General features: G+C 39.8%; 2 protein-coding genes across 8 annotated transcripts; one reads left to right on the top strand and one right to left on the bottom strand.

Annotated features, from left to right (window-relative positions):
• Positions 1 to 696: 696 nt before the first annotated feature.
• LOC130553235 (uncharacterized) lies at positions 697 to 2,289 on the bottom strand. 2 transcript variants are annotated; one of them, XM_057332095.1, is made up of 3 exons: positions 2,213 to 2,289; positions 1,796 to 1,867; positions 697 to 1,322 (listed from the first exon to the last, which is right to left on the bottom strand). In XM_057332095.1, exons 1-3 carry the CDS (start codon positions 2,265 to 2,267, stop codon positions 700 to 702), a joined length of 750 nt encoding a protein of 249 aa, XP_057188078.1. In that variant the 5' UTR covers positions 2,268 to 2,289; the 3' UTR covers positions 697 to 699. The 2 variants fall into 2 exon arrangements, with proteins under 2 accessions (XP_057188078.1, XP_057188077.1); XM_057332094.1 differs by having other exon boundaries at positions 1,796 to 1,888; positions 2,213 to 2,274.
• Positions 2,290 to 8,309: 6,020 nt separating this feature from the next.
• On the top strand, positions 8,310 to 23,272 carry LOC130553168 (NACHT, LRR and PYD domains-containing protein 12-like). 6 transcript variants are annotated; one of them, XM_057331950.1, is made up of 13 exons: positions 8,310 to 8,497; positions 9,392 to 9,590; positions 9,685 to 9,801; positions 11,330 to 11,440; positions 11,591 to 11,713; positions 11,939 to 13,792; positions 13,866 to 13,952; positions 14,099 to 14,272; positions 15,310 to 15,483; positions 21,600 to 21,773; positions 21,917 to 22,087; positions 22,318 to 22,364; positions 22,441 to 23,272. In XM_057331950.1, exons 2-13 carry the CDS (start codon positions 9,433 to 9,435, stop codon positions 22,971 to 22,973), a joined length of 3,723 nt encoding a protein of 1,240 aa, XP_057187933.1. In that variant the 5' UTR covers positions 8,310 to 8,497; positions 9,392 to 9,432; the 3' UTR covers positions 22,974 to 23,272. The 6 variants fall into 6 exon arrangements, with proteins under 6 accessions (XP_057187933.1, XP_057187931.1, XP_057187934.1 ...); XM_057331948.1 differs by having other exon boundaries at positions 11,588 to 11,713; XM_057331951.1 differs by lacking the exon at positions 11,591 to 11,713 and having other exon boundaries at positions 8,312 to 8,497.
• The last annotated feature ends 744 nt before the right edge of the window (positions 23,273 to 24,016 follow it).

Below are 24,016 nucleotides of genomic sequence, written 5' to 3'. Positions count from 1 at the left end.
ACATAGTTTAAATATTTGTTGTAAAACCACAGTAACCTCAAATTGACTATTGTTTCTCTCCGTAATAACTAATTTAATAACTAATAATATTTGCAGTAAAACCATAGATAATGTTCAAGGGAAGACCTAAATAATGTGTCAAGATCAGCTCAAAAGACAGGAGAGTGACCTCTTGTGGTGTCTTTAAGGTTCTCTGTCTCTTGTGGTGTCTTTATGCGCACATTCAATTATATTAACACTGGCAGATCAACACTAAAGGTTGATTTAATGGTTGCTTTCTATGCATGTCTAAACCCGTGGCCTAATGGTTAGAGAGTGGGACTCATGACCAGAAGGTTGCCGGTTGGATTCTCAGGGCCGGCGGGTAACGACTGAGGTGTCCTTGAGCAAGGCACCTGACCCCTACTTGCTCCCCGGGCGCTGCAGTGATAGCTGCCCACTGCTCCGGGTGTACGTGTGGTCACCACTTGCTGTGCGTGTGTTCACTACTCTCTGGATGGGTTAAATGCAGAGGTCACATTTCGGGTATGGGTCACCATATCTGACAAATGGGTCACTTTCACTTCATATTTATTTCTGGCATTGATAACAATTTGGTTAACTGCATTAAAGTTAAACAGAATTAGTTTTCAGGACGTGTTTTTTAAATGTACATCACAGTCCGCTACTACAGTGTTACATGCATTCATTTCTGTATGACTACATGACTGAACATGACACTTCTGAACCCAGAAGAGAAATACTAGTTTTTGGACCAATTGTAAATCCAAATCCCAGGAATTTTGCCTCGAATCCACCCAGACCAACAGATACCCCTGTGTCCACCCCAAGCCCCACCTTCACACCAACCGGTCCGGCTTTAGCACACACGCTGGCAACTTCAGCTCGAGCCATCGCACTAGCTCCGAGTGCACCTACGCTTGCTTCAGCACCGGCCGAGGCGTTCGGACCTTTAGCTTCTGCTTCAAACACACTGAATTCAGCACGAGCTCGACCCACTCCTGCTTCACATTGAGCTCCAGCTTTAGGGAGTCTCTTTCCTGGCTCGTCCTCGAAAGCTACTGCATGTGTTCCACATCGAGCGTATGTGTCTTCTGTGTACGCATCTCCTGGTCTGTCAAATGTGTCGATGATGCCAATGACATCCATCATATTGATGTCAGCTGATGCAAGATGCATTGTTGGCTTTCTTAGCACTTCTTTTTTTATTTTCCATGTTTCTTTCTTGAGCAATTTGTTGTTGATGTCACTAGAAACATTCAAATCTATTGGGTGTCGTCCTCCTCGTAGCTGTTTGATGTAAATTATATCAGATTCTTCATCTGCAGAAAATAGAAAGTGGAAGACAAAGAATACATGAAAACAAGCTTGATGTTATCATCCCTTTCAATTCATTTACATTTTATCAGTCAGTCTTTCTGTCTGTTTTCATTTTTTAACTTGTTTGTCTATATATAGGCCTGTAATCATTTAGACTTTCAGACCACACCGTGTCAAAATGTGTGTCCACAAACTAGCTAACAAAAAGCTAACAAAAGTTTGTCATAAGAACGTTCCTTAGAGGTTTCTAATGTTTTTGAAAATGTTTTGAAAACATGAATAATGTCCAGTTTGTTTATGTTTTAAGAACGTTCCCAGCTAACAAAAGTCACCATCACGGTGTTCAGTGTTTCCTTGAGATGGGCTCTCTTGACTTTCAATTGCTTGTCATTTGGTGTGATATTTTTTTATGAATGATATATATAATGCTAAACCATATCTGAGAAAAAAACAGTTTTTCCAAACTACTGAGCACCTGCACCAGCAGCATTTGCTCCATCTCCACCATCGTCCATCTCTTCAACTTCATCAAAAGCATCCCATAGACCTGCACCAACAGCAGCAGATACTTTTATTTTGGAGGAAGATTATGATGAACATAAGTCAGTGTTTGACATCACATGTATTTTGTACTCTCGAGGCAACTTCACACCGATCCAGCGAACATGTTTGTTGCTGTTTGTCAGATCAGTGTGAAATGGATGAATTGAAGACATTTGATGCATTTCTTGCTTCAGTGTTGGCGTCAGTTGTGCGTGCAAAAGTGATTTTGTTTCAAAGCAATTAACATTGACAAATCAACTATTTTTAACATTGATTCAATGGGTTTGCCCTTCATGAATGCAAATGTAATTTCATCTTATATATCACGCACTTGATGTTATCTACTTACTGTTGTACGCTGGTGTAAAGAAGTCTGGATGTAATGTGGGCCTGTACTCACTCATTTCTGATTTCAACGAGTATTTGACTCTGTAACACAAGACATGTGGCAGAATGTCGAACGATGATAACCAAAAATCTTCACATTGGTGACAATAAAAAATCTTCGTGCTGCAATGCATGCTGGGTAACATCATAGTACAAAATTCATTCATAACTCTGAGCATCTCCTGAGAGACATGCGGTGGGTCTTCATCATAGCTGGCAACAAATTAGTCACATCTGCAGATTTGGTTTCAGTAGGGACGATTCAGTGAGTAAACGAATCATTCAAACTTAATTCAGGCCAACCAGGTCATTCACAAACCAGTTTGTCCATTTCTAATTTACCCAGTCAACACGTGAGGTCATGCGATGATCACAGTGATGTCACCATCAGCTTTCAGAATACTCACGATGAGGTCAGAATGTAAACTCACTGTGTGCTCAAACTGTGATCTTACTCTTGTACTGTGAGTTTAGAGGTTTAGATGTGATGGTTTGTCATGTGAAGTCGTCATTATGTTGATGAGTGTTTGCTTTAGTTGAGCTCTTGACTTTAGTGTTTGACTTCTCTTCCTCTGACTGCTGTAACTGTGTGTTTATTGCATAGAGCACATTTGATATATTGAATAATACCAAAGGATTACAATAAAGCAATAAGCCCCAAGAAGCAGTGGGTTACAGTCTATTTTATAACAGCTAAGGGCGTTGTGGCACGACGCGAAGAGGAGTGCCTAAAACCGCAGCTGTTATAAAATGCACTGTAACCCACTGCTTTTATAAAACGGTTATTCCATATGCTTAGCAAGGTTTCATAAAATAAAGTAAATAAAAGGATATTTAGGCTATGTGGTGCGGTCAGCCGTAAATATATCGGGGTATTTTATAACGGCTTAGAACGCCGCTCAGCCAATCAGAATCAAGGACCAGAACTGACCGTTTTATAATTATGGGTAAATGTTGATGAGAAAACTGTCAATTTGTGGGATAGCAGAGATGAGATTCAGCTGTTTTGAGACAATCAGATATTAAAAAGGTCTTCTAAATGCATTACGCACATGATGCTAACAAGCATATTTATCTTGCCATATTTTTCAATATTTACAAGTTGAACATCCGTTTCACTTATGAAATAACACTAACGTCTTTCATACTTAGCGGTATAATATATGTCATTTCACTTACATAAGTTCATCAACCGAACCTATATATGAAATGATTTCTTCAGTTCACTTTCCTGGAGCATTAGCAATGCCGTGCTTATCAGGAATCCATGCATTAAAACAGGCAGAGAGCGGCCTCTCACTCCATGTGAAACCTCGGGTGAATCCGAAATAGCATACTCAATGAGTAGGTACTTAATTTCAGTAAGTACTTAATGGGGCTAAATGGGTACGTACTGTTTTCTCTGAATGGGTGTAGTATGAATGCGACGGTTGTCCACCATATTGACGTGATCATGTGACATAATTCGTCTTCTTTTCCTTTTTAACGGCGGGTGGCAACTTACGTTTGAGGTGCATATCCGCCACCGAATGTACTGGAGTGTGGGCCAGAGATTAGCCATGTGATGTAATGACAAGCGCAAGGACTTATCGTATGAGCACTTTCAACAAGTTGGTAAGATTTATTAGGGTCCTTGTGAAATGTCTATAACATTTTGCTTGAAAACACTCAATGGCTGTGTAAACAAAACCCCCTTTGCCTCGTCAAAAACAGCTATGCTCACAGCAACCCGTTTTGGTGCATGTCTCTTTAAATGATAATGAGTTACAGCGAACCCCACCCCCCTTCTGTACGGCGTGTCAACACAACACACGTGCAGTACTGCCATGGCAATCAAACTCAGTTCCTGGAGGGCCGCAGCTCTGCACAGTTTAGCTCCAACCAACTCTAAACCACACCTGCTTGGAAGTTTCTAGTAATCCTGAAGATGTTGATTCGCTGAATCAGGTGTGTTTGATTAGGGTTGGAGCTAAACTGTGCAGAGCTGTGGCCCTCCAGGAACTGAGTTTGACACCTGTGGTTTAGCTAAATTATATTTCCTGAACTCCTACGTGGTTGGTTTCGTTTTAAACGTCTCAAATCATTCGTCCTGAGACAAAGAAAATCCGTCACAGCAAACAGCGCATCCTCGTAATGCGCTCACAGATTTTTGTAGCCTAAGGACGAATGATTTGAGACGTTTAAAAAGAAACTAACCCCAGTGTTTGCCCTGTTCATTAGCAAAACAGTAATGACAGCTTGCCGCAACTAAACATATTAACGCACACAATGTATTAACATTCATACAGCTAAACTCCAAGTGCCCATTTGCCAAATAACATATAAAAATAGAGTAAGTTTAACACTGGCTTTGAATGTTCTATTTAGCCCGTGACTGACTTAGCTCCCTTCGCTATCATATGCTAACGTTATCCTCCTATATATACATACGGTACATTTACATCAATTCAGACTGTTGATAAATATTACTTACATCGGCAGCTTTGTCTCGTTCAGTCGGTCTCGATCCCTCTTGTGGAACAACTTTGAAGCTAATCCTGCTTGTACTGTCCCAGGTTGATAAAGCACACGCAAACAAGCAGGTTTTTGAGGGATTTCCACTAAAAATAAAATAAATCCATCCTGTCTGTGCAGCCAACTACATTGAATTTTGCATGTTGTCCACGAACTTTAGCCATGGCGTCACATACACCGCTGTCGCTTGTGAAAACAACAATGGCGGTAGCGCCGTGGGTGGAACTGTGTAGACTAAGGGGCGGTAACATTATAATAAGATCCTCCCTCTATGTCACAACAGGAGCGAAATCTGAACGGCTCGATTTCTCACATGGGCACACCAAAATAAACTTACTGGGTTCTTGTTTTTCACGTTTTCTTAGTTGGTAGATGCACCGGAGACCCGATTAGCACTTATACACGGAAAAAGTCTGGTTGAGAGACAGCTGGTTGCATTAATAACCTTACCTACTACAGAGGTGGAAAGTCCAGGGGCCAAAGAGTAAAAGTCCTGCCATATTTTTGTTTCACCCTTGAACTCAGAATCTGATTTCACCAGAGGAGGAACCAAGTCATTCCTTTCAAGTCAAATCCCAAGTCCTCAAAGAGTTAAAGTTAATGAGATAATTAAGTGACTAATGAAATGATAACTGTGCATTAGGATTTTGCAGATAACTGTGCAGAGGTGGACTTTCCACCTCTGACCTACTATGGGGTTTGTACAAGTAAAGGCTAAAATACACTACAAGACTTTTGCTCCGATTTTTCCCAGATTTTCAGTCTGGATTTGTTGCAGAAAGTCTGTGACAGTCTGCAGATTTGATCAGTTAGTGTGTTTCTATCTGAAATTTTCAAAAAGTCAAGGGTATGTCTAGTTTAAAAAAAATCTGTTCAGATTTTTAAAGTCTTGTAGTGTATTCCAGCCATAAACAACACATGAAAAAATGCTTTCAATTTTCTTCAAGTACAGCACATTCAGAGCTTTTTATTTTCATGTATTTTCATTTTTATCTTGTATGGCAATATGCTTTTGATAAAAGTAAAAAATTAAAAGGAATACAGCAGCTTTGTGATTTTGCAATGTGTTTTCTCAGTTTAATTTCGGCAATAACAGGCCCATTCACACTTCCCATTGTGAAGAATGATTATGCCAATGGAATGTTATTTTTGTAACATAAAAATGCTTATTGACTGTAACGTCACTTTACCACGTGAACACCACGTGAGCGCAGTGGCAAAACACTCAGCAAAATGACTGCTTACAATATCAGGAAACGCAATTCCGCGCAACATTTCAGTGTCCAGTAACACCTGATTACTTTGTAAGTCGTAGTAAAGCTGTCGAGTCCAGCTGCTTGTAAATTCAGCAAATAATTGCATGTTTTAGTCCCGGTTTCTTTGTTTCTCCAATTCTCTTCAGCCATTTTGCTCGTAGTGCTGGGCGATATACCGGTTCATACCGAAAACCGGTGAGTATTTTTGTTATGATATGCATTTTTTATATACCGCATTACCGGTGTACCACTGCGCAGCGTGACACTGTTTCATTGGGGCCCCTTTTCACTGTTGCACTGTGACCAGCCATTCACGGCTCTCACTAAATCCTTAGTGTGTCGAGTCAGATCCGTGGGCGTGGTTTGTTGGTTTTGATTAAATCTTTGGTGTTTCAAGTCTTACGAAACCTTTACCCTAATGCCGAGTTCACACTGCATGATTTTTGCCCCGATTTCCAGTCGCCGACAAGTTTTGAGGAATCACAGACAAATTTCCGAAATCGGTGCTCGTTCACGCGAGTGACAATCACGCAATGTGAGTGATCAAAGACGCGATTTGAGAGAGTGGGCGACTCATCGCAGACGCCCGCAAAATATTTAGCATGCTAAATATTTGCACCTGTCGGCGACTCAAAATCCTGCTGTGTGAAGTGAGTTCCGACTGAAAAATACATCGGCGATGAGAAGGCAAGATACAAGGCAAAATGAGGTTCGGGGATGAGACCACAACATCAGCAAGCATGTCTTCCAATGTCGCGCAAGAACTCTGATATCACGTATCACTTCTCTTGTGCGTCTGGTTGTGAAACGTTGTTTGCGGACCAGACAGTTGTCATCGATTCTGACCTATTGCAAAGTCATGTAGTGTGTAATCTCCTGTCGCCGATCCATCGTTCAATGTGAACACTGCAGCAACTGAATGCTACCACAGATAGTCATGAAAATCGGGCAATGTGAACTCTAAGCAACCTGGGCTCTCATAACACCTGAGCAGTCCCACAGACTGATCGACTCCATGCCACGCCGCATTGCTGCAGTAATTCAGGCAAAAGGAGCCCCAACTAAGTATTGAGTGCTGTACATGCTCATACTTTTCATCTTCATACTTTTCAGTTGGCCAAGATTTCTAAAAATCCTTTCTTTGTATTGGTCTTAAGTAATATTCTAATTTTCTGAGATACTGAATTTGGGATTTTCATTAGTTGTCAGTTATAATCATCAAATTAAAAGAAATAAACATTTGAAATATATCAGTCTGTGTGTAATGAATGAATAAAATATACAAGTTTCACTTTTTGAATGGAATTAGTGAAATAAATCAACTTTTTGATGATATTCTAATTATATGACCAGCACTTGTACATGTTTTTTGTCATACCGCCCAGCACTATATTTGCTGGGTGTTTTGCCACCCAGGAGTGCGTGTCCCAGGGTGTGTCCCGACATGTTCACGTGGGAAAGTGACGTCATGCATACCCTGTATATTCAATCCTTATTCTTCCGGATTAGTCTACAGGGGCCGGTTGCACCAGCAGTGCGTAAATTACAATTTAGCCTAGTTTTGACTTAAATGGGCACTAAGTTACTTACGCACTAGTAAATATTTTTGAGTTGCACCATTCAACTTAGTTGAAGCGTAATATTACGTAACTAAATATTTACGGAAGCCATCCCGTCAGGAGTAACTGTAGGAATAAAATAGCAGACTCACTGAACTGACTGAAAAAGCTCTTGTTTCACTCGACATTCTTCAATGATTTACACATGATAATGCTGAAATGTACAGTCACTTACCTTTTAAAATAAAGAACATTATGTGATTACAAACATTATATTATTAGCGGCTCTAACAAGAACCGGTCCTAGCGCGTCTCTGTGTGTGTATCTGTTGTGCACGTCAAAATAAAATCAAATTTCTTTGGCGGTTGTCAGTCAAATGAAATCACCCATATTGCATGCCATTTATTATGATCTTATTGGGCTGTATTGTTTTTAATCATGTTTAATTTGAAATATTTAATAAAATACCTATTATGTTATTCACGATTATGTTTCTATTAAAAACGTATTGTTACCGTTATTATGTGAGGTGAACTAAATTTAAATCAAGAACGTTTTGAAATTCACAACATTTTAACACAACTTTTTCTCACGAATTTAAAGGCTGCTATTGGACTGTTGAAGTTAAATGTCATATTATGCGACGCATTACTTTACGGAGAGCTTACGAACTACTATACGTTCTGCCTTAAGACCAATGGTGCAACCGAATAACGTACAGAGTTAGTTACAAACTAGCTAGTAGCTATAAGCCTCTAGTGTGAACTTTACGTTCACATTTAAGAAAGAACTTACGAATGGCTGGTGCAACCCGTATACCCAGGTGACCAAAAACGAAAGTGAAAGCAACAGAAGTGACGCCACCACGAGACCATAAACGAAAAAAAATGTGCGTTTTAAATCCAAGATATTATGTGGTAAGTTCCTAAGTTATTCGAGTGAAGATTTAAAAGTAAACTGCTGTTATTTTGTGCGCTTCTTTACAAAGTATTTCTAAAAGCATATCGGTCTGGGATCTTAGTGAACACTGTACTTTTAGACGACTTCGCTAGTAAGTCGTCCATTGGTCAGAGTGACGTTACTTTGTGAAAGACGTCTTTGTAAAGTTCAATTTTTTGGCTATATAGAAACGTGACCACCTCCTCAAAAACGTCGTGAGTGTAATAACCGTGTTTTGAGATGACAAACGTGCTAGCTCTTCACGTCCTGGGAGTTAAGTTGTGCGTTTCTATAGCAACCGTAAAAACAGCAAAATGATTCTGAGGGAAAAATACATAATTACAAATTAAACTACATTTTAAAACTACTGCTAAAGATTGCAGAACACCGAAAGTGCATTGGTAAAATAACATACTGTTTGTTGTTTGTTATCAATAACGAGGACAATAGACAAAATATTATCAATATGCAGAATTACACAGTGTGCCTTTTATATCAAATTGTAGTATTTATGTTTACATTCATCTTGTATTAAGACATCCCTGATAGCACACATACATCTGGGAGATGTCTGCATTTACATCTGCAAGATGTATTTTTTCATTTTTACTCATCTGAAGAATGTATGTAAAACTTTCACAATCTATTGTGTCTCTATTTATAAAGACTATTGTATGGGACGATTTGGTTTATATATTTGAATTAAATTAGATCAGTGTTCAGATGTGTTATTTTGGTCGTTACTCGTCACTTCAGTAACATCATTTTACTTTAGCAGTGTAAGACAGAATGCTAGTGATGATTTGAAAGGTTATAGTTAAGATGTTATTGTATCTTTCTTTCTCTCTTTAACTTTGTGTTTTCACTTGAAGGTCTTGACTGAGTAAGGAGTTATCAGCTCCAGCCCTCCACAATGAGACACCATGAGGTGAGAGAGGAGAAGTTTGTGGCTTATCAGAGCAAGATGGCCGGAGCATCATCTCCAGAACCGAGCTGTGTGTCAGTGAAGAGCGATGAGTCCATGAGACAGCCGCTTGAATTCAGTGATGGAGCGGTGACCTCTCACCCCAGGTACAGTAATTCATTCGGTATTCAGTTATTCATACGACAGATGCTTTAAATCAGAGCAGCTTACCTTCTTTGGTTTATCTTTGGTTAATCTCAGCCGGTTGAACAGACCCAAAGCATCATCTCCAGAACCCAGTGCTGTGTCAATGAAGAGTCATTGGTCCATGGTGGAACCCCCACAACTCAGCGATGGAGCAGTGACCTCTGACCCCAGGTACAGTAAGACAGTAATGTTCGTTTAACACAATTACACACTGTAAACCCGGATGAGTTGAGTGTACTTCAAAATTTTGAGGACATCGATTGCCTTAAAAAAGTTAAGTAATGTGTATTTGATATTTGAGTAAAGTGAACTTAAAATGTTCAGCTCATCCAACATATAAAAGGGCATTGCACTAAATTCTAGGTAGACTGAACTTGAAATAATTAGTAATATCACCTGCTCTGTCAAACTGTGAAATGTACTGTTGACTTTACTAAAACAAAATGAGGAAACCAATTGCACACATATTTTTAAGTAAAGAAGTGTTTTAATTTTAAGTTTAAGTTAGTTAGAACTCAATAATAATTGTTGTCTGAACTTACTGATCAAGTATAATTAAGTACTGCTGACTCAAAATCATTACTTAAGTTAACTTATTATAATAGTGTTCACTTTACTAAAATAATATTAGCAAGTGATTAAACTACCATTATGGTGATGAGTGTTTGCTTTAGTTGGACTCTTGACTCTTGTGTTCTGTTAAGTTAACTTCTCTGTCAGTTCTTGTGTGTGTTTCAGAAATAACACTTGCGCATTGACTAAAAAGAGACCTTTAAAAAGTCAGATTGGATAGTAGGTGTCATTTATAGAGATGCTGTTGTAAATAGTAATGAGTTTGATCCTTTTCTTACTGATGAGAATGTTTCAGTTCATAAACGCACATGGATTGTGTCAAACTGAAGAATGTTTCGCTGACACACTTAGACATCAACACTCATCATACAAACCTCAATAATGGTAACAATCATCAAACAAATTCAGATAAACAGATCAACTGCAATGCATGCTGGGAATCATGAACTTAGTTTTGTACTATGATGTTACCCAGCATGCATTGCAGCATGAAGTTTTATTTTGTTGATTGTCACCATTATTGAGTTTCATACACTTATTATTCATGTCTAATTTATTAATTAGTTAAAAGGATTTTAAGCATGTTTAATTTGTCTCTGAGGTTATGACAGACATAACACTAATCTGTAATATAAATCAGTTTACAAAGTAATAACACAACACACTCTTAATCAGTGATTCATAATGAGCACCAATTGAAATCAGCTAGTGGATTTCTTTGCTTTTCACCCCAAACAAACGGGTTTAACTCACTGTTTCAGCAGTTAAAGAGAACTTAAGCAAATGTTCTAGTAGCGACACACAAGAGTCAAGAGCCCAACTAAAGCAAACACTGATCACCATAATGGTAGTCTGATTAAATTTTAACCTTTTTTAAAAATGTAGGCAATGGTTGCTTGCTATCTGGGACACTTTAAAGTTTTAAGTGAACGAGACTATTTCAGTTTTGAGTACAGTTAACTCATTTTTAATGAGTAGATTGTACTGTTCGGGATTACAGTGCAGTAAGTTATTTATTAATATGACAGATGCTTTTGTTAAAATCAGTTTACAGTGGATTCAAGCTACACTGTACAACGGCAGACAAAAAAACCTTCTCTGGTTTGTCTTTGGTTAATCTCAACAGGTTGGACGGACCCCATGCAGCACCTCCAGAACCTAGTTGTTTGTCAATGAAGAGTCATTGGTCCATGGTGGAAACCCCACAACTCAATGGCGCAGTGACCTCTGACCCCAGGTACAGTATTACAGTAATTTATTCATATGACACATGCTTTTATTCAAAGCAGCTTACAGGAGACTCACAGTACAACACACTAGCCACACAGCTTTAATCGACAAACAGCAGACAAAAAAAAAAACGTTTGTATTTGATCAATGTCAGCAGGTTGAAGAGACCTAAAGCATCATTTCAAGAACCATCATCTCCAAGCTGTGTGTCAATGAAGAGTCATTGGTCCATGGTGGAACCCCCACGACTCAGTAATGGAGCAGTGACCTCTCACCCCAGGTACAGTATTACAATAATTTATTCATATGACACATGCTTTTTTCCAAATCAGTATTCAGTATTCAGTATTCATTTATGATTAGTCTACCAGGCATGAATATTGTTTATTAGTAAACAGTGGGAAGGTGTAAAAGAAATGTGTATACACATGGACATCATATCACTGTGTTTATTATTCATGATGGTTGTTCTCATGACTGTCATTGTAATTTTTGCTTGTCTTAGAACTGAGGAGGTGTGTTACAGACAGGACAAGAAAGATTCAGACCTGCCTGAGGAGACTGAAGACATGCAACAGGATTGTCATGATGAATCGGTGGAAGATGTTCTGCAGAGAGTCAAAGACAAACACAAAAGCATCATGAAGAACAAGTATGAGAGTTTATTTGAGGGAATGAAAGCACAAGAGAATCAAACGCTCCTGAAGAGAATTTACACACAGGTGTACATCAGAGAGGGAGAGAGTGAAGGAGTGAACGAAGAACATGAGGTTTTACACATGGAGAAACAGCCCAGAAGAACACAAGACTTACAAGACACTCCAATCTACTGCAATGACATCTTCACACCTCAATCTCATCAAAGACACAAAATCAAGAGCGTTCTTACTAAAGGCATCGCTGGAATTGGAAAAACAGTCTCTGTGCACAAGTTCATTCTGGATTGGGCCGAGGGAACAGCCAATCAGGACGTAGATTTCATGTTCCTGCTTCCGTTTCGAGAGCTGAACTTGATTCGAGAGCATCGCTACAGTCTTCACAAACTTCTGCTGGACTTTCATCCTGAACTTCAAGATGTGGACTCTCAGATTTATGAGGAGTGTAAAGTTGTGTTCATCTTTGATGGTCTGGATGAAAGCAGAATGACACGGATGTTTTCAGACAGTGAGAAAGTTTCTGATGTGACGGACGCTTCATCAGTGGCCGTGTTGATGTCAAACCTCATGAAAGGAGATCTGCTTCCCTCCGCTCTCATCTGGATCACCTCCAGACCAGCAGCAGCCAATCTGATCCCCTCCAAATACATCACGCGTGTGACAGAAATCCAGGGATTCGACGACGCTCAGAAGGAGGAATATTTCAGGAAGAGAATCAGCGACGAGCATCAAGCCAGCAGAATCATATCCCACATTAGAAGAGCGAGAAGCCTCCACATCATGTGTCACATACCGGTCTTCTGTTGGATCTCCTCCACTGTGCTTCAGAAGATCCTGACACAAGATCACAGTGAAGAAATCCCCAAAACTCTGAGTGAAATGTACATCCACTTCCTGCTGATCCAGATGAAGATGAAGAATGAGAAGTATGATCCAGAGAGAGATCCAGAGATCAACAGAGAAGTGATTGTGAAACTGGCTGAAGTGGCTTTCAAACAGCTGATGAAGGGCAATGTGATGTTCTATGAGGAGGATCTGAGAGAGTGTGGGATAGACATCACTGACGCCTCGCTGTATTCTGGCATCTGTACTGAGATCTTTAAAGAGGAACCTGTCAGTCATCAGAGGAAGATCTACAGCTTCATACATCTCAGCTTTCAGGAGTTCCTCGCGGCGTTCTACGTGTTTTACTATTATGTCATCAAAATTACAGACACTTTACAGTTTTTTGATGTAGTTCATAGTTTGCAGAAAAAAGCAGTAGATAAAGCACTTGAGAGTGAAACTGGTCATCTGGATCTTTTCTTGAGGTTTCTGCTGGGCATCTCACTGGAGTCCAATCAGAGACTCTTACAGGATCTACTGACACACACGGTGGACACCTCACAAACCATCAAGAAAACCACACAGTACATCAAAGATCAAATCAAGAATAATGAAGGTCTCCCTGCAGACAGATGCATCAATCTGTTCTTGTGTCTTCTTGAAGTGAAAGATCAGACTCTGTACAGAGAGATCGAGGAGTTTGTGAGATCAGACAAACACTCAGAGAAGAAACTCTCGGCCGCTCACTGTTCAGCAATAGCCTACATGCTTCAGATGTCAGAGGAGGTGATGGATGAGTTTGATATGAAGAAATACAACACAACACAGGAGGGCAGAAGAAGACTCATACCGGCTGTCAACAACTGCACAAGAGCTCTGTGAGTATTGCTCTGTAATATTTTACTGAATAATGACTCTGAATGTTTCTCCAGACTCCATGCTTTGTTTTAGGTTTGCTGACTGTAACATTCAGGATTCAGGAGTGAAGCTGATCTCTGATGCTCTCAAGAACACAAACTGTCAACTAGAGATACTGAGGTCAGACATTTTATTTATTCAGTTTAAAATATTGTTTTACATCAATTAAAGATTATGATTGTCTTAGTCTTTCCATATAGACAGGTGGACTTTGTGTGTTTTTTAAACTGCTTGTACAGTAGATAATTTTTTTTAGTTCTGTTTAGGTTGTCCAGTTGTAATCTTACTGCTGAGTGTTGTGAGAGTTTGTCTTCAGCTCTTCAGTCCTCAGATTCTCCTCTGAGAGATCTTGATATGAGTAACAATGATCTTCAGGATTCAGGAGTGAAGCTGATCTCTGATGCTCTCAAGAACACAAACTGTCAACTACAGATACTGAGGTATTCATCTTTATATCCAATCCACAAAGTAACATTTAAGCATTATTTTAATTAAAACAGTTTTTCACAGTAGCCCTTCAACGTTGATATTTGGTTGAAATCATGTATGTTTATGGTTCAATGTTTATCTAACATTGAAATAACGTTTAATGCTAAATGATTGTAAATGGTCAATAAAATACTTGTACCCTAAATCAACGTTGAAACGTCGGCAAGGTCTGTACCAATAATATGTGACCCAGGACAACAAAACCAGTCTTATGGGTCAATTTTTCGAAATTGAGATTTTTACATAATCTGAAAGATAGGGATGTAACGATTCACCGTGAGCCGGTTGAAAATCGGTTATAATGAGTGACGATTCAAATCGGTTGAGGTGTGAACTGAATCGCGATACATTTTTTGAACAGCAGGGGCCGCCATGTTCACTGCAAATGTAAACGTGGCCATGCTGATATTTCTTAAATGCAAAAAAATCCAAGAAAAGCACAGACAGGATTAGTTTGTTTATATTAAAGAGACTTTTTCTATTATTACTTTGTTATAAAATTGCAGTTTAGTTTTGTTATTTAAAATAAAAGATCATTTTATTATACAAAGAAACATGATGCATTTAAGAAACAATGCAAGGGAAGTTGTTCATTTCTAATTTGTTTCAACTCATTTTGTAAAAATAAATTGTGAATTGAAATACAACTTTTGTTCGATGTGTTTATCATTGGATTAGATTCTTATTGCATGCACACAGTAACAACATGCAAAATAATCTAACACTTATAGTCAAGGGACAAGAGACCAACTCAAGGAAACACTGATCACCATGATGGTGACTTTTGTTAGCTGGGAACGTTCTTAAAACAAACTTCTGTTAGCTGGGTTGAAACCTGAGACATTAAAACAACGTCAGGATTTCAAAGTTGTTTCAATTTTCAAAATCAAAACAAAATCCAACGGTCATTCAATGTTGACCCATGACATTGATTCAACAGTGACTCAACGTTGAAATGCCCGCTGGGTTCTATTTTTTTGCTCTTCAGATTGTCCACGTGTAACCTGATTGGTGAGTGCTGTGAAAGTTTGTCTTCAGCTCTTCAATCCTCAAATTCTCCTCTGAGAGATCTTGATGTGAGTAACAATGATCTTCAGGATTCAGGAGTGAAGCTGATCTCTGATGCTCTCAACAACACAAACTGTCAACTACAGATACTGAGGTTTGACTTGCAAATTCAAATCAAATCTTGTATAACTGTATATAATTTAGCCAGATTAGTGCGTGTAAGGTTAAGAAAATATACGTCCAGCTGGTTGTTATCACAGAAGTGTTTTATTCACACTCAAAAGGCAAGGCAAGTTTATTTATATAGCACAGTTCATACACAAGGTCATCCAAAGTGCTTTACATAAAGGATGTACAAAGGAAAGATAGAATACATAATGTGTTATGAACAACTATGAAGTCACACGCAGGGTACCCAAGGGTTTATTGCAAGACACAGGGGAGATATAACAGGCAAGTATCACACAACCGCATAAGCATAACCCAGAAGCAACGATCCGCTCGAAGTGAGAATAAAGACCCACCCGAACTGTCCCCTCGAGCAGCAGAGTCTATCCACAAGGAGACAGTCCATACGAAAGGCAAGGGTAATCCACAAGAAGGCAGTCCACTCGAAAAAGGTATCATCCGCGGAGTGCTGGTTCCTCCAGGCAGTGCTGTAGAGGTTGTGGCAGTAACAACACGACGCCGCAGGCCGGAAGGACCCAGGAGGCAGAGGTGCTAAACGAGACAGCGCAGGAGACTGAGATCGCCGGGACAGGCACTAGGGAGACAGAGAAGGCAAACACCCTGCAGGAGACTAGCAGCTCAGGAGCCTAAACAAGACGAGGTGATTAATAAATGCGAACTAGACAAGACGAAATATCACTAGACTAGAGATCAGAAGGGTAAAATAAGTATTGAACACAGTAAATATATTTTTCAAGGTGCTGTTGAAATGAAATTTTCACCAGATGTCGGTAACAATCCAAATAATCAATACACACAAAGAAAGCTAAACAAATAAGTTCACAAATTAATTTATGTATAATAAAATGGAATGTGACAGGGAAAAAGTATTGAACACATGAAGAATGGGAGGTGCAAAAAGGCATGGAAAGCCAAGACACCAGATGAAATTTATCATTAATTAGAAAGCAATCCTGCCCCTTGTCAATGGAAATTAACATCAGCTGGTTCAGTCCCAACTGATGGCATATAAAGGGTGTCTCATTACCAAGGTGTCATCTCATAATGGGTAAAAGCAAAGAGCGCTCTCTCAAGATCTTTCGCAACCTTATTGTTGCGAAACATACTGATGGCATTGGTTATAGAAGGATTTCTAAACTTCTGAATGTTCCAGTGAGCACTGTTGGGGCCATAATCCGGAAGTGGAAAAAACATCATTTCACCATAAACCAACCACGACCGGGTGCTCCTCCTGATTTCTGACAGAGGAGTAAAAAGAATAATCAGAAGAGTTGTCCGAGAGCCAAGGACCACTTGTGGAGAACTTCAGAAAGACCTGGAATTAACAGGTACAATTGTTTCAAAGAAAACAATAAGTAACGCACTCCACCGCAGTGGCCTGTATGCACGCTCACCACGCAAGACTCCATTGCTGAAGAAAAAACATGTTAAAGCTCCTTTAAAGTTTGCTGCACAACATTTAGACAAGCCTGTGAAATACTGGGAGAGTATAGTCTGGTCAGATGAGACCAAAATTGAACTCTTTGGATGCCATAATACACACCATGTTTGGAGGTCAAATGGCACTGCACATCACCCCAAAAACACCATACCAACAGTGAAGTTTGGAGGTGGGAACATCATGGTGTGGGGCTGTTTTTCAGCATACGGCATTGGCAAACTTTATATAATTGAAGGAAGGATGAATGGACAAATGTACAGCGACATTCTTGATAAAAATCTGTGGCCATCTACCAGAATGATGAAGATGAAACGAGGGTGGACATTTCAGCAAGACAATGATCCCAAACACACAACCAAGGAAACTCTCAATTGGTTTCAGAGAAAGAGAATAAAGCTGCTAGAATGGCCCAGCCAATCACCTGACTTGAATCCAATAGAAAATCTATGGAAAGAACTAAAGATCAGAGTTCATAGAAGAGGCCCACGGAACCTTTAAGATTTGAAGACTGTTTGTGTGGAAGAATGGGCCAAAATCGCACCTGAGCAATGCAACGCATGCGATAGGTCGCGTTCCAAAATGGAACCGTCCAGGTAGCCATTTGAGTTTAAGAATTTGGTCAGCTGATTGAAGACAACATTCTTGCCTATGAAAGGAAGATTTGAAATCGGTCTGTAGTTAGACAGTAAGGTTTTGTCTAGATAGCTTTGTTGATTGCCATTCTGATATTATTGATCTTCTCAAGGAAAAAAGTTGAAAACTTATTGCATTTGCCATCAGAGCCCAGTCTACCCCGATGATGTCACAGTGATCTCACAATGATGTCACCATGAGCTTTCAGAATACTCACGATGAGGATTAAATGTAAACTCACTGTGTGCTCAAACTGTGATCTTACTCTTGTACTGTGATCTTAGAGGTTTAGATGTGATGGTTTGTCATGTGAAGTCATCATTATGTTGATGAGTGTTTGCTTTAGTTGAGCTCTTGACTCTACAGTGTTTGACTTCTCTTCCTCTGGCTGCTGGAACTGTGTGTTTACTGTATACAGCACATCTGTTATATTGAGTAATGCCAAAGAGTCTTTGATGATAGTATAATCATGGGTAAATGTTGAGAAGAACAGTGTTGTGCTGCCAAATGTGTGATAGTAGAAAGTGAGATTCAGCTCTTTTGAAAACAAATATTATAAAGGTCTTCTAAATGAATTACACACGTAAACATTACAACAATTTATAATTAAGACACAAATACATCAAGACTCAGTGTATGAACCTCAACAATGGTAAGAATATACTGAGAAGCTTCATGCACAGTGCATGCTGGGAGTAATGAATGGGTTTTAAACAGTGATATTATTTTGCAGTTAATAATGTTTGAGAAAATAGTCTGTCTTTTTCAAATTTGAATTAAACATTGAAGGCACTCAGGCTGTCTTTATAGATGTTATAGTGAACTTGAAGTTACGCTCAGCCACATACGCTCAGCTTTTCTGCATGTTCTTTTCATGCTTTGTACTGCTGGTGTGTTTCTCCAGGGTGCTGGAGGTTTGATTTGTGATAGCAATCGGCTGGATGTACATTATAGGACACAAAATATTCATTGGAAATTTCTAAACCACATCATGTAAATTATAGCACCCCACTATTACGTTCTTTGTCAAGATCAACAGTGCCATTGCAGTTTATCATGCCAGATGTCTGATGTTTATTCCAACAACAAAAACATGAAGAGCTCTCTGTTCGGAGGCAAAAAAAAGAGAAGAACAAAAGTTAAAAAAGCATTTTAAAATGGACAAAGTCCAACATGGCAGACCTCCGGTTGGGCAAAGCAACTCAAACCAATGTTATTTGTGACGATTTTGGACATATCACAATCTTCAGAACAGGCATTGATGATTTGCAGTTTGAATTGTGATTAAAGAACACAGGAAAGACAACAGGGCTCTGCAACTCTGGGCAGTGGTGCTGTTGTGTGGTAGGAGGATGAATTACAGATGTGACACTGTGCTTTCGTTTTTTTCCTGGTGTCTCATTTTTGTGAAGTGTTTGACAAGTGTCGACAGTTCTATCTGCCGCGGGAGTTCACGGCCATTGTTATTGTCGCGGTTTACATTCCCTCATGTGCAAATGCTAAGGACGCGCTTTGCGAGCTGTAGAGCTCCATCAGCGAACAACAAACAAACAACCCTGATGGCTTTGTCATAGCCGGTGATTTCAACCACGCAAACTTAAAGACAGTTTTGCCAAAATTCTACCACAACACTCTAGACCTTGTTTACTCAACAGAGAGGAAAACGTGTACAAAGCTGAACCCCGCCCCCACCTCGGGTACTCGGATCACATCTCTGTTATGCTAATCCCAGCATACAATCCACTTCTGAAACGTGCCAAACCAGTTCGAAAACTCATTACAGTATGGCCGGACAATGCTACCTCAACACTGCAGGACTGCTTTCAGTGCACAGACTGGAACATGTTTAAAGAGGCAGCCACTTACAACAACAATACAGACTTTCAAGAGTATACTGAAACAGTGACTGCTTACATCAAAAAGTGCATCGATGATGTGACAGTCACCAAGACCATCACCACACGTGCCAAACAGAAGCCGTGGATGACAGCAGAGGTTCATGGGCTGCTAAAGACCAGAGATGAAGCGTTCAGATCAGGAAATAAGGCAGCCTTCAAAACAGCAAGAGCCAATCTGTCCTGTGGCATCAAGATTGCAAAACGGTCATATGCACAAAAAATCAACAATCACTTCACCGACAGCAGAGACAAGCGGCGCCTATGGCAAGCCTTTGAGACCATCACTAACTACAAACCTCTACCACAGGCCTGTGATAACGACACAAATCTTCCAGATGCACTTAATCCGTTATATTCACGATTTGAAATGCAGAACGACACACCTGCACAAAAACTGCCCACAGTTCCCACCGACCAGGCACTCCGTCTGTCTCCAGCCGTCGTAAGAAAGACCCTATCTAGGATTAACCCACGCAAGGCTACATGTCCTGACAACATACCTGGCCGTGTACTGAGAGACTGTGCTGAATAGCTGACAGATGTCCTAACAGATATCTTTAATACCTTGCTGAGCCAGGCAGTCGTCCCCATCTCAAATCCACAACCATCATACCGGTACCCAGGGGTTAAATTGGGATTTGTTATGTGCCGGGGCTCTGTGGGGGATTTTGAGGGGTGCGTATACAAAGCTTATAATCTTATTACTTGACAAACTGTAAAATATAAGTTGAGAGAGCCTTTTGCTATGAAAGGAAACACAAGTGCGCACAGACACGCGGTGCGTTCCAAACAGAATATACTGTATCTCCCTCTGAAGGGCCCTTCGGGAATGGGACACGAATGGCATTTCTTTAATTGCTCCTTTTGCCAAGTGAATTTTAAATGGATAGTTGCGTTTTTCCCTTCAGAGCTTACACATCAAGAGCTTTACTCTTTGAAGAGAGTAAGGGATAGGGATGATCACTTTGAAATGGAACGTAGCAGGGAATGATTTCTGCACGCACGTGGTTAATGTACGACTGCGAGTTGGGTTATTACGTTGCATTTAGACCCGTTTTTCCGCGATTACCAATGTAAGTGTATACACTGACAAAAAAGGTAAATTGCTACTTAAACTTGAGAATTATACTGGGGCACAACCGATTTATACTGGGGCATGACGGAGTGCCGCTCCACAACACCAGAAGAGCCACGCACATGCGGGGAGCAGAGCAAGACGGTCAGCCTATGTGCCGGGGCTCCGTCCTGGATGGTCCCGGCCCAATTTAACCCCTGCCGGTACCAAAGAAATCACCTCTGTCCTGTATAAATGATTTCCGTCCCAAAGCCAAATATGATAAAGTGCTTTGAGAGGTTAGTCATGCACAACAAAGCCAGCCTCCCCAACACACTCGACCCGCTCCAGTTTTCATACCGCACAAACGGATGGTGCAGTTTCCTCCACCTGGCTCTTACCCACCTAGAAAATAAAGACTCCGATGTCAGAATGCTGTTCATTGACTTCAGCTCTGCATTCAACCCAATAATTCCACAACAGCTCACTAATAAACTTAACCTGCTTGGCCTCAACAATTCCCTCTGTAATTGGATCATGGACTTTCTAACCGGAAGACCTCAGTCAGTCCGTGTTAGCCACAACACCTCAAGCACTACCAAACTGAGCACAGGTGGCTGCTCTTCACGCTTCTGAAGAGCTAAGTTAAGTTTTTAATCCTGTTTTTTGTTAACTCAAAGTTTGAGAAATGTAATGTCTTCTTTTATCTTCAGTTGATTTTACCTACTGTTATGATCAGTTGTAGTTCTTGTGTTTCTCATCCCTTCAGTGATTCTGCTTGTTAAAAGCAGGTGTTCATCTTAAAGCTTAATCCTCCTTAATTAATCACTTAATTGCCTCATTATATTCAACACTACATCAGTGTTACTTCAACACTCTGTAGAGTGGGACCATATGCACTCTGATCGGTGTTGATGTAACACTGGGGAGTTTGCTGTGTAGTGGAATGACAATAAATCTCAACTTGAACTAGATTTTTATGGTGTACAGTGTGTTACATACAGTAGATGTTGGGACAGTCTAAATAAAAGAGAATCGTTTGTTTTTCTGTTTAGGTTGTCCAGTTGTAATCTGACTGCTGAGTGTTGTGAGAGTTTGTCTTCAGCTCTTCAGTCCTCTGAGTGTCCTCTGAGAGATCTTGATGTGAGTAACAATGATCTTCAGGATTCAGGAGTGAAGCTGATCTCTGATGCTCTCAAGAGTCAAAACTGTCATCTACAGACACTGAGGTGTGTGAGTGTAAAACTGTAGAGCACTACAGACCTTTACCAGGTTTACCAGTGTAACTACAGTATTTAAGTGCTTCAACAAGTGGTCATGATGTTAGCTTTTATATCTGTGTGTTTGTAGGTTATCAGNTGTGTGTCTGTAGGTTATCAGGTTGTATGGTGACAGATGAAGGATGTTGTTATTTGGCTTCAGCTCTGAGTTCAAACCCGTCACACCTGAGAGAACTCGACCTGAGCTACAATCACCCACAACACTCAGCACTTCAGCTGCTCGCTTATCAAAGTGATCCAGACCACACACTCAACAAACTCAAGTATGACACACAACACCAATACTGACACATACTGACCTGTGTGTGTGTGTGTGTGTGTGTGTGTGTGTGTGTGCGCGCGCGCATTTGTGTGTTTAAATGTGTTGATTGTGTTTTTACATTTATTCATTTTACTGTGACATTGTTTTATTACATTGTTTTTTACAACATTTCACAAATGATTGATACATTTGTTGATACAACAGAATGTGACATTATGTTTGTGTGTGTAGTGTGGATCATGGAGGAGAGTTCAGGAATAAAGCAGGTCCACGCAAGTGTAAGTCTACACACACACCGGTTCATTTAGTGATTGTTGGTTTGTTGTGTTATAAATGTCTCTTTTTTGTGTTCAGGGGTCTGTGATCTCACGTTGGATCCAAACACAGCTCACCCTCATCTGGTTCTGTGGGACGAGAACAGAAAGATCACACGTGGCATGGACGTTCAGCCGTATCCTGCTCATCCAGACAGATTTGAGTGTTATCAGCAGGTGTTGTGTCGAGAGAGTCTGACCGGACGCTGTTACTGGGAGGCTGAATTGAGCGGATTGGGGGTTGTTGTGTCAGTGTCATATAAAAGCATCAGCAGGAAGGGATTGAATGATGACTGCAAATTTGGATTCAATGTAAAATCATGGAGTCTGATCTGCACTGATAACAGATTCACTGCCTGTCACAATAATAATGAAATAGTCATACGTGTCTCTTCACCTCCCTGTAATACTGTAGGAGTGTATGTGGACCTGCCGGCCGGCACTCTGTCCTTCTACAGCGTCTCTGACACACACACACTCACACACTTACACACATTCAACACAACATTCACTCAACCGCTCTATGCTGGATTTAGAATTTATTCAAACTCCTCAGTGTCTCTGTCGGAATAAACAACAGACACATTGTTAGTAATTACAGTTACTATTATTTATTATTATTATTATTTATTGAATTGTATTTATTAAGCAGTATACCTGTTTTTTAACACACAAATGTAGACTTACTGTACCCCGTATTTTAAAGTTACTCCTGTAGTCGATCATTTTATCACTTAAAACTGTAAAAAGCATATGTAAAAGTTTTTTTACTGGCATGCCTCAAAATAGACTTAAAGTGAGGGTGTGGAGCTACATTAAAGCAGTTGATCTCAAACTGAATTGTGTATGTGAAGGCATTAAAAGTGCATAAAACTAACAGACTCTGTTTGTTTGACTTGACTTTGGATATTTGATTTTTTCTGACATTCACAGCAGCTCTCCTCAAAGCATTTAAAGAAGCTGAAAGGTAAGTCTGCATTTTGTTTTCTCCTGGGCTTTACACTAAGATTACATCTTTCATTTGTTTTATTTAGTGCCAATAGCAAGAACTGTTTATTTCAGAACTATGAAGTACGGTGAACAGATTCACTTTTTAATCATTCTTTGCACAGATCAGATCCAGGTCAGATGTTTTTCAGATATTTAGCAGACATCTTACAGACGTACCTGTGCCATGTTTGGTTGGCAGTTGTAAACTATATGTAAATTTGTTTATTTTTCAATTTAAAAACACACATGAATGTATTGTAAATGTAGATTAATTTCAGACAGTTATATTGATGTGGATCATTGACAAACTTACTGTATATTTAGAACATTTTCGGGGGTGAATTCGGGTATTTTGGGACACCTAAACTCCAGTGTGTTTATTTCCTGTTCTATCAAATTGTAGTCAACAGAACTTTTACTGTAATTTCAGCATGGATGTCATGTGACTGAAATCCCATGACTTCATGTGGTTTTTGCACAGAAAGGGGTGGGCACTTGTCAATCAAGAAGCTCCCCTGGGAATTGCATGACAGAGGTCAGTGACACAGGATTCTGACTGAATTAATGTTAAGGACATAAATCTGTCAAAAATAAGACAATGTTCCTAATTGTTGTCAAATAATGTT

This window comes from Triplophysa rosa, linkage group LG4, assembly GCF_024868665.1.
Source record: "Triplophysa rosa linkage group LG4, Trosa_1v2, whole genome shotgun sequence".
In the NCBI taxonomy this organism is placed as follows: domain Eukaryota; kingdom Metazoa; phylum Chordata; class Actinopteri; order Cypriniformes; family Nemacheilidae; genus Triplophysa; species Triplophysa rosa.
This window is presented reverse-complemented; position numbering and strand designations above follow the sequence as displayed.

What these genes read in the sequence shown, in the direction of transcription:
- LOC130553235 (XM_057332094.1), bottom strand. Translation starts at nt 2,267, where the DNA reads ATGAGTGAGTACAGGCCCACATTACATCCAGACTTCTTTACACCAGCG. An exon ending in CTTTACACCAGCGTACAACA is followed by an intron (nt 1,889 to 2,212) that starts GTAAGTAGATAA and finishes CCAAAATAAAAG; the next exon opens with TATCTGCTGCTGTTGGTGCA. An exon ending in AGCAAATGCTGCTGGTGCAG is followed by an intron (nt 1,323 to 1,795) that starts GTGCTCAGTAGT and finishes TATTTTCTGCAG; the next exon opens with ATGAAGAATCTGATATAATT.
- LOC130553168 (XM_057331948.1), top strand. Translation starts at nt 9,433, where the DNA reads ATGAGACACCATGAGGTGAGAGAGGAGAAGTTTGTGGCTTATCAGAGC. An exon ending in AACAACTGCACAAGAGCTCT is followed by an intron (nt 13,793 to 13,865) that starts GTGAGTATTGCT and finishes GCTTTGTTTTAG; the next exon opens with GTTTGCTGACTGTAACATTC. An exon ending in TGTCAACTACAGATACTGAG is followed by an intron (nt 15,484 to 21,599) that starts GTTTGACTTGCA and finishes TTTTCTGTTTAG; the next exon opens with GTTGTCCAGTTGTAATCTGA.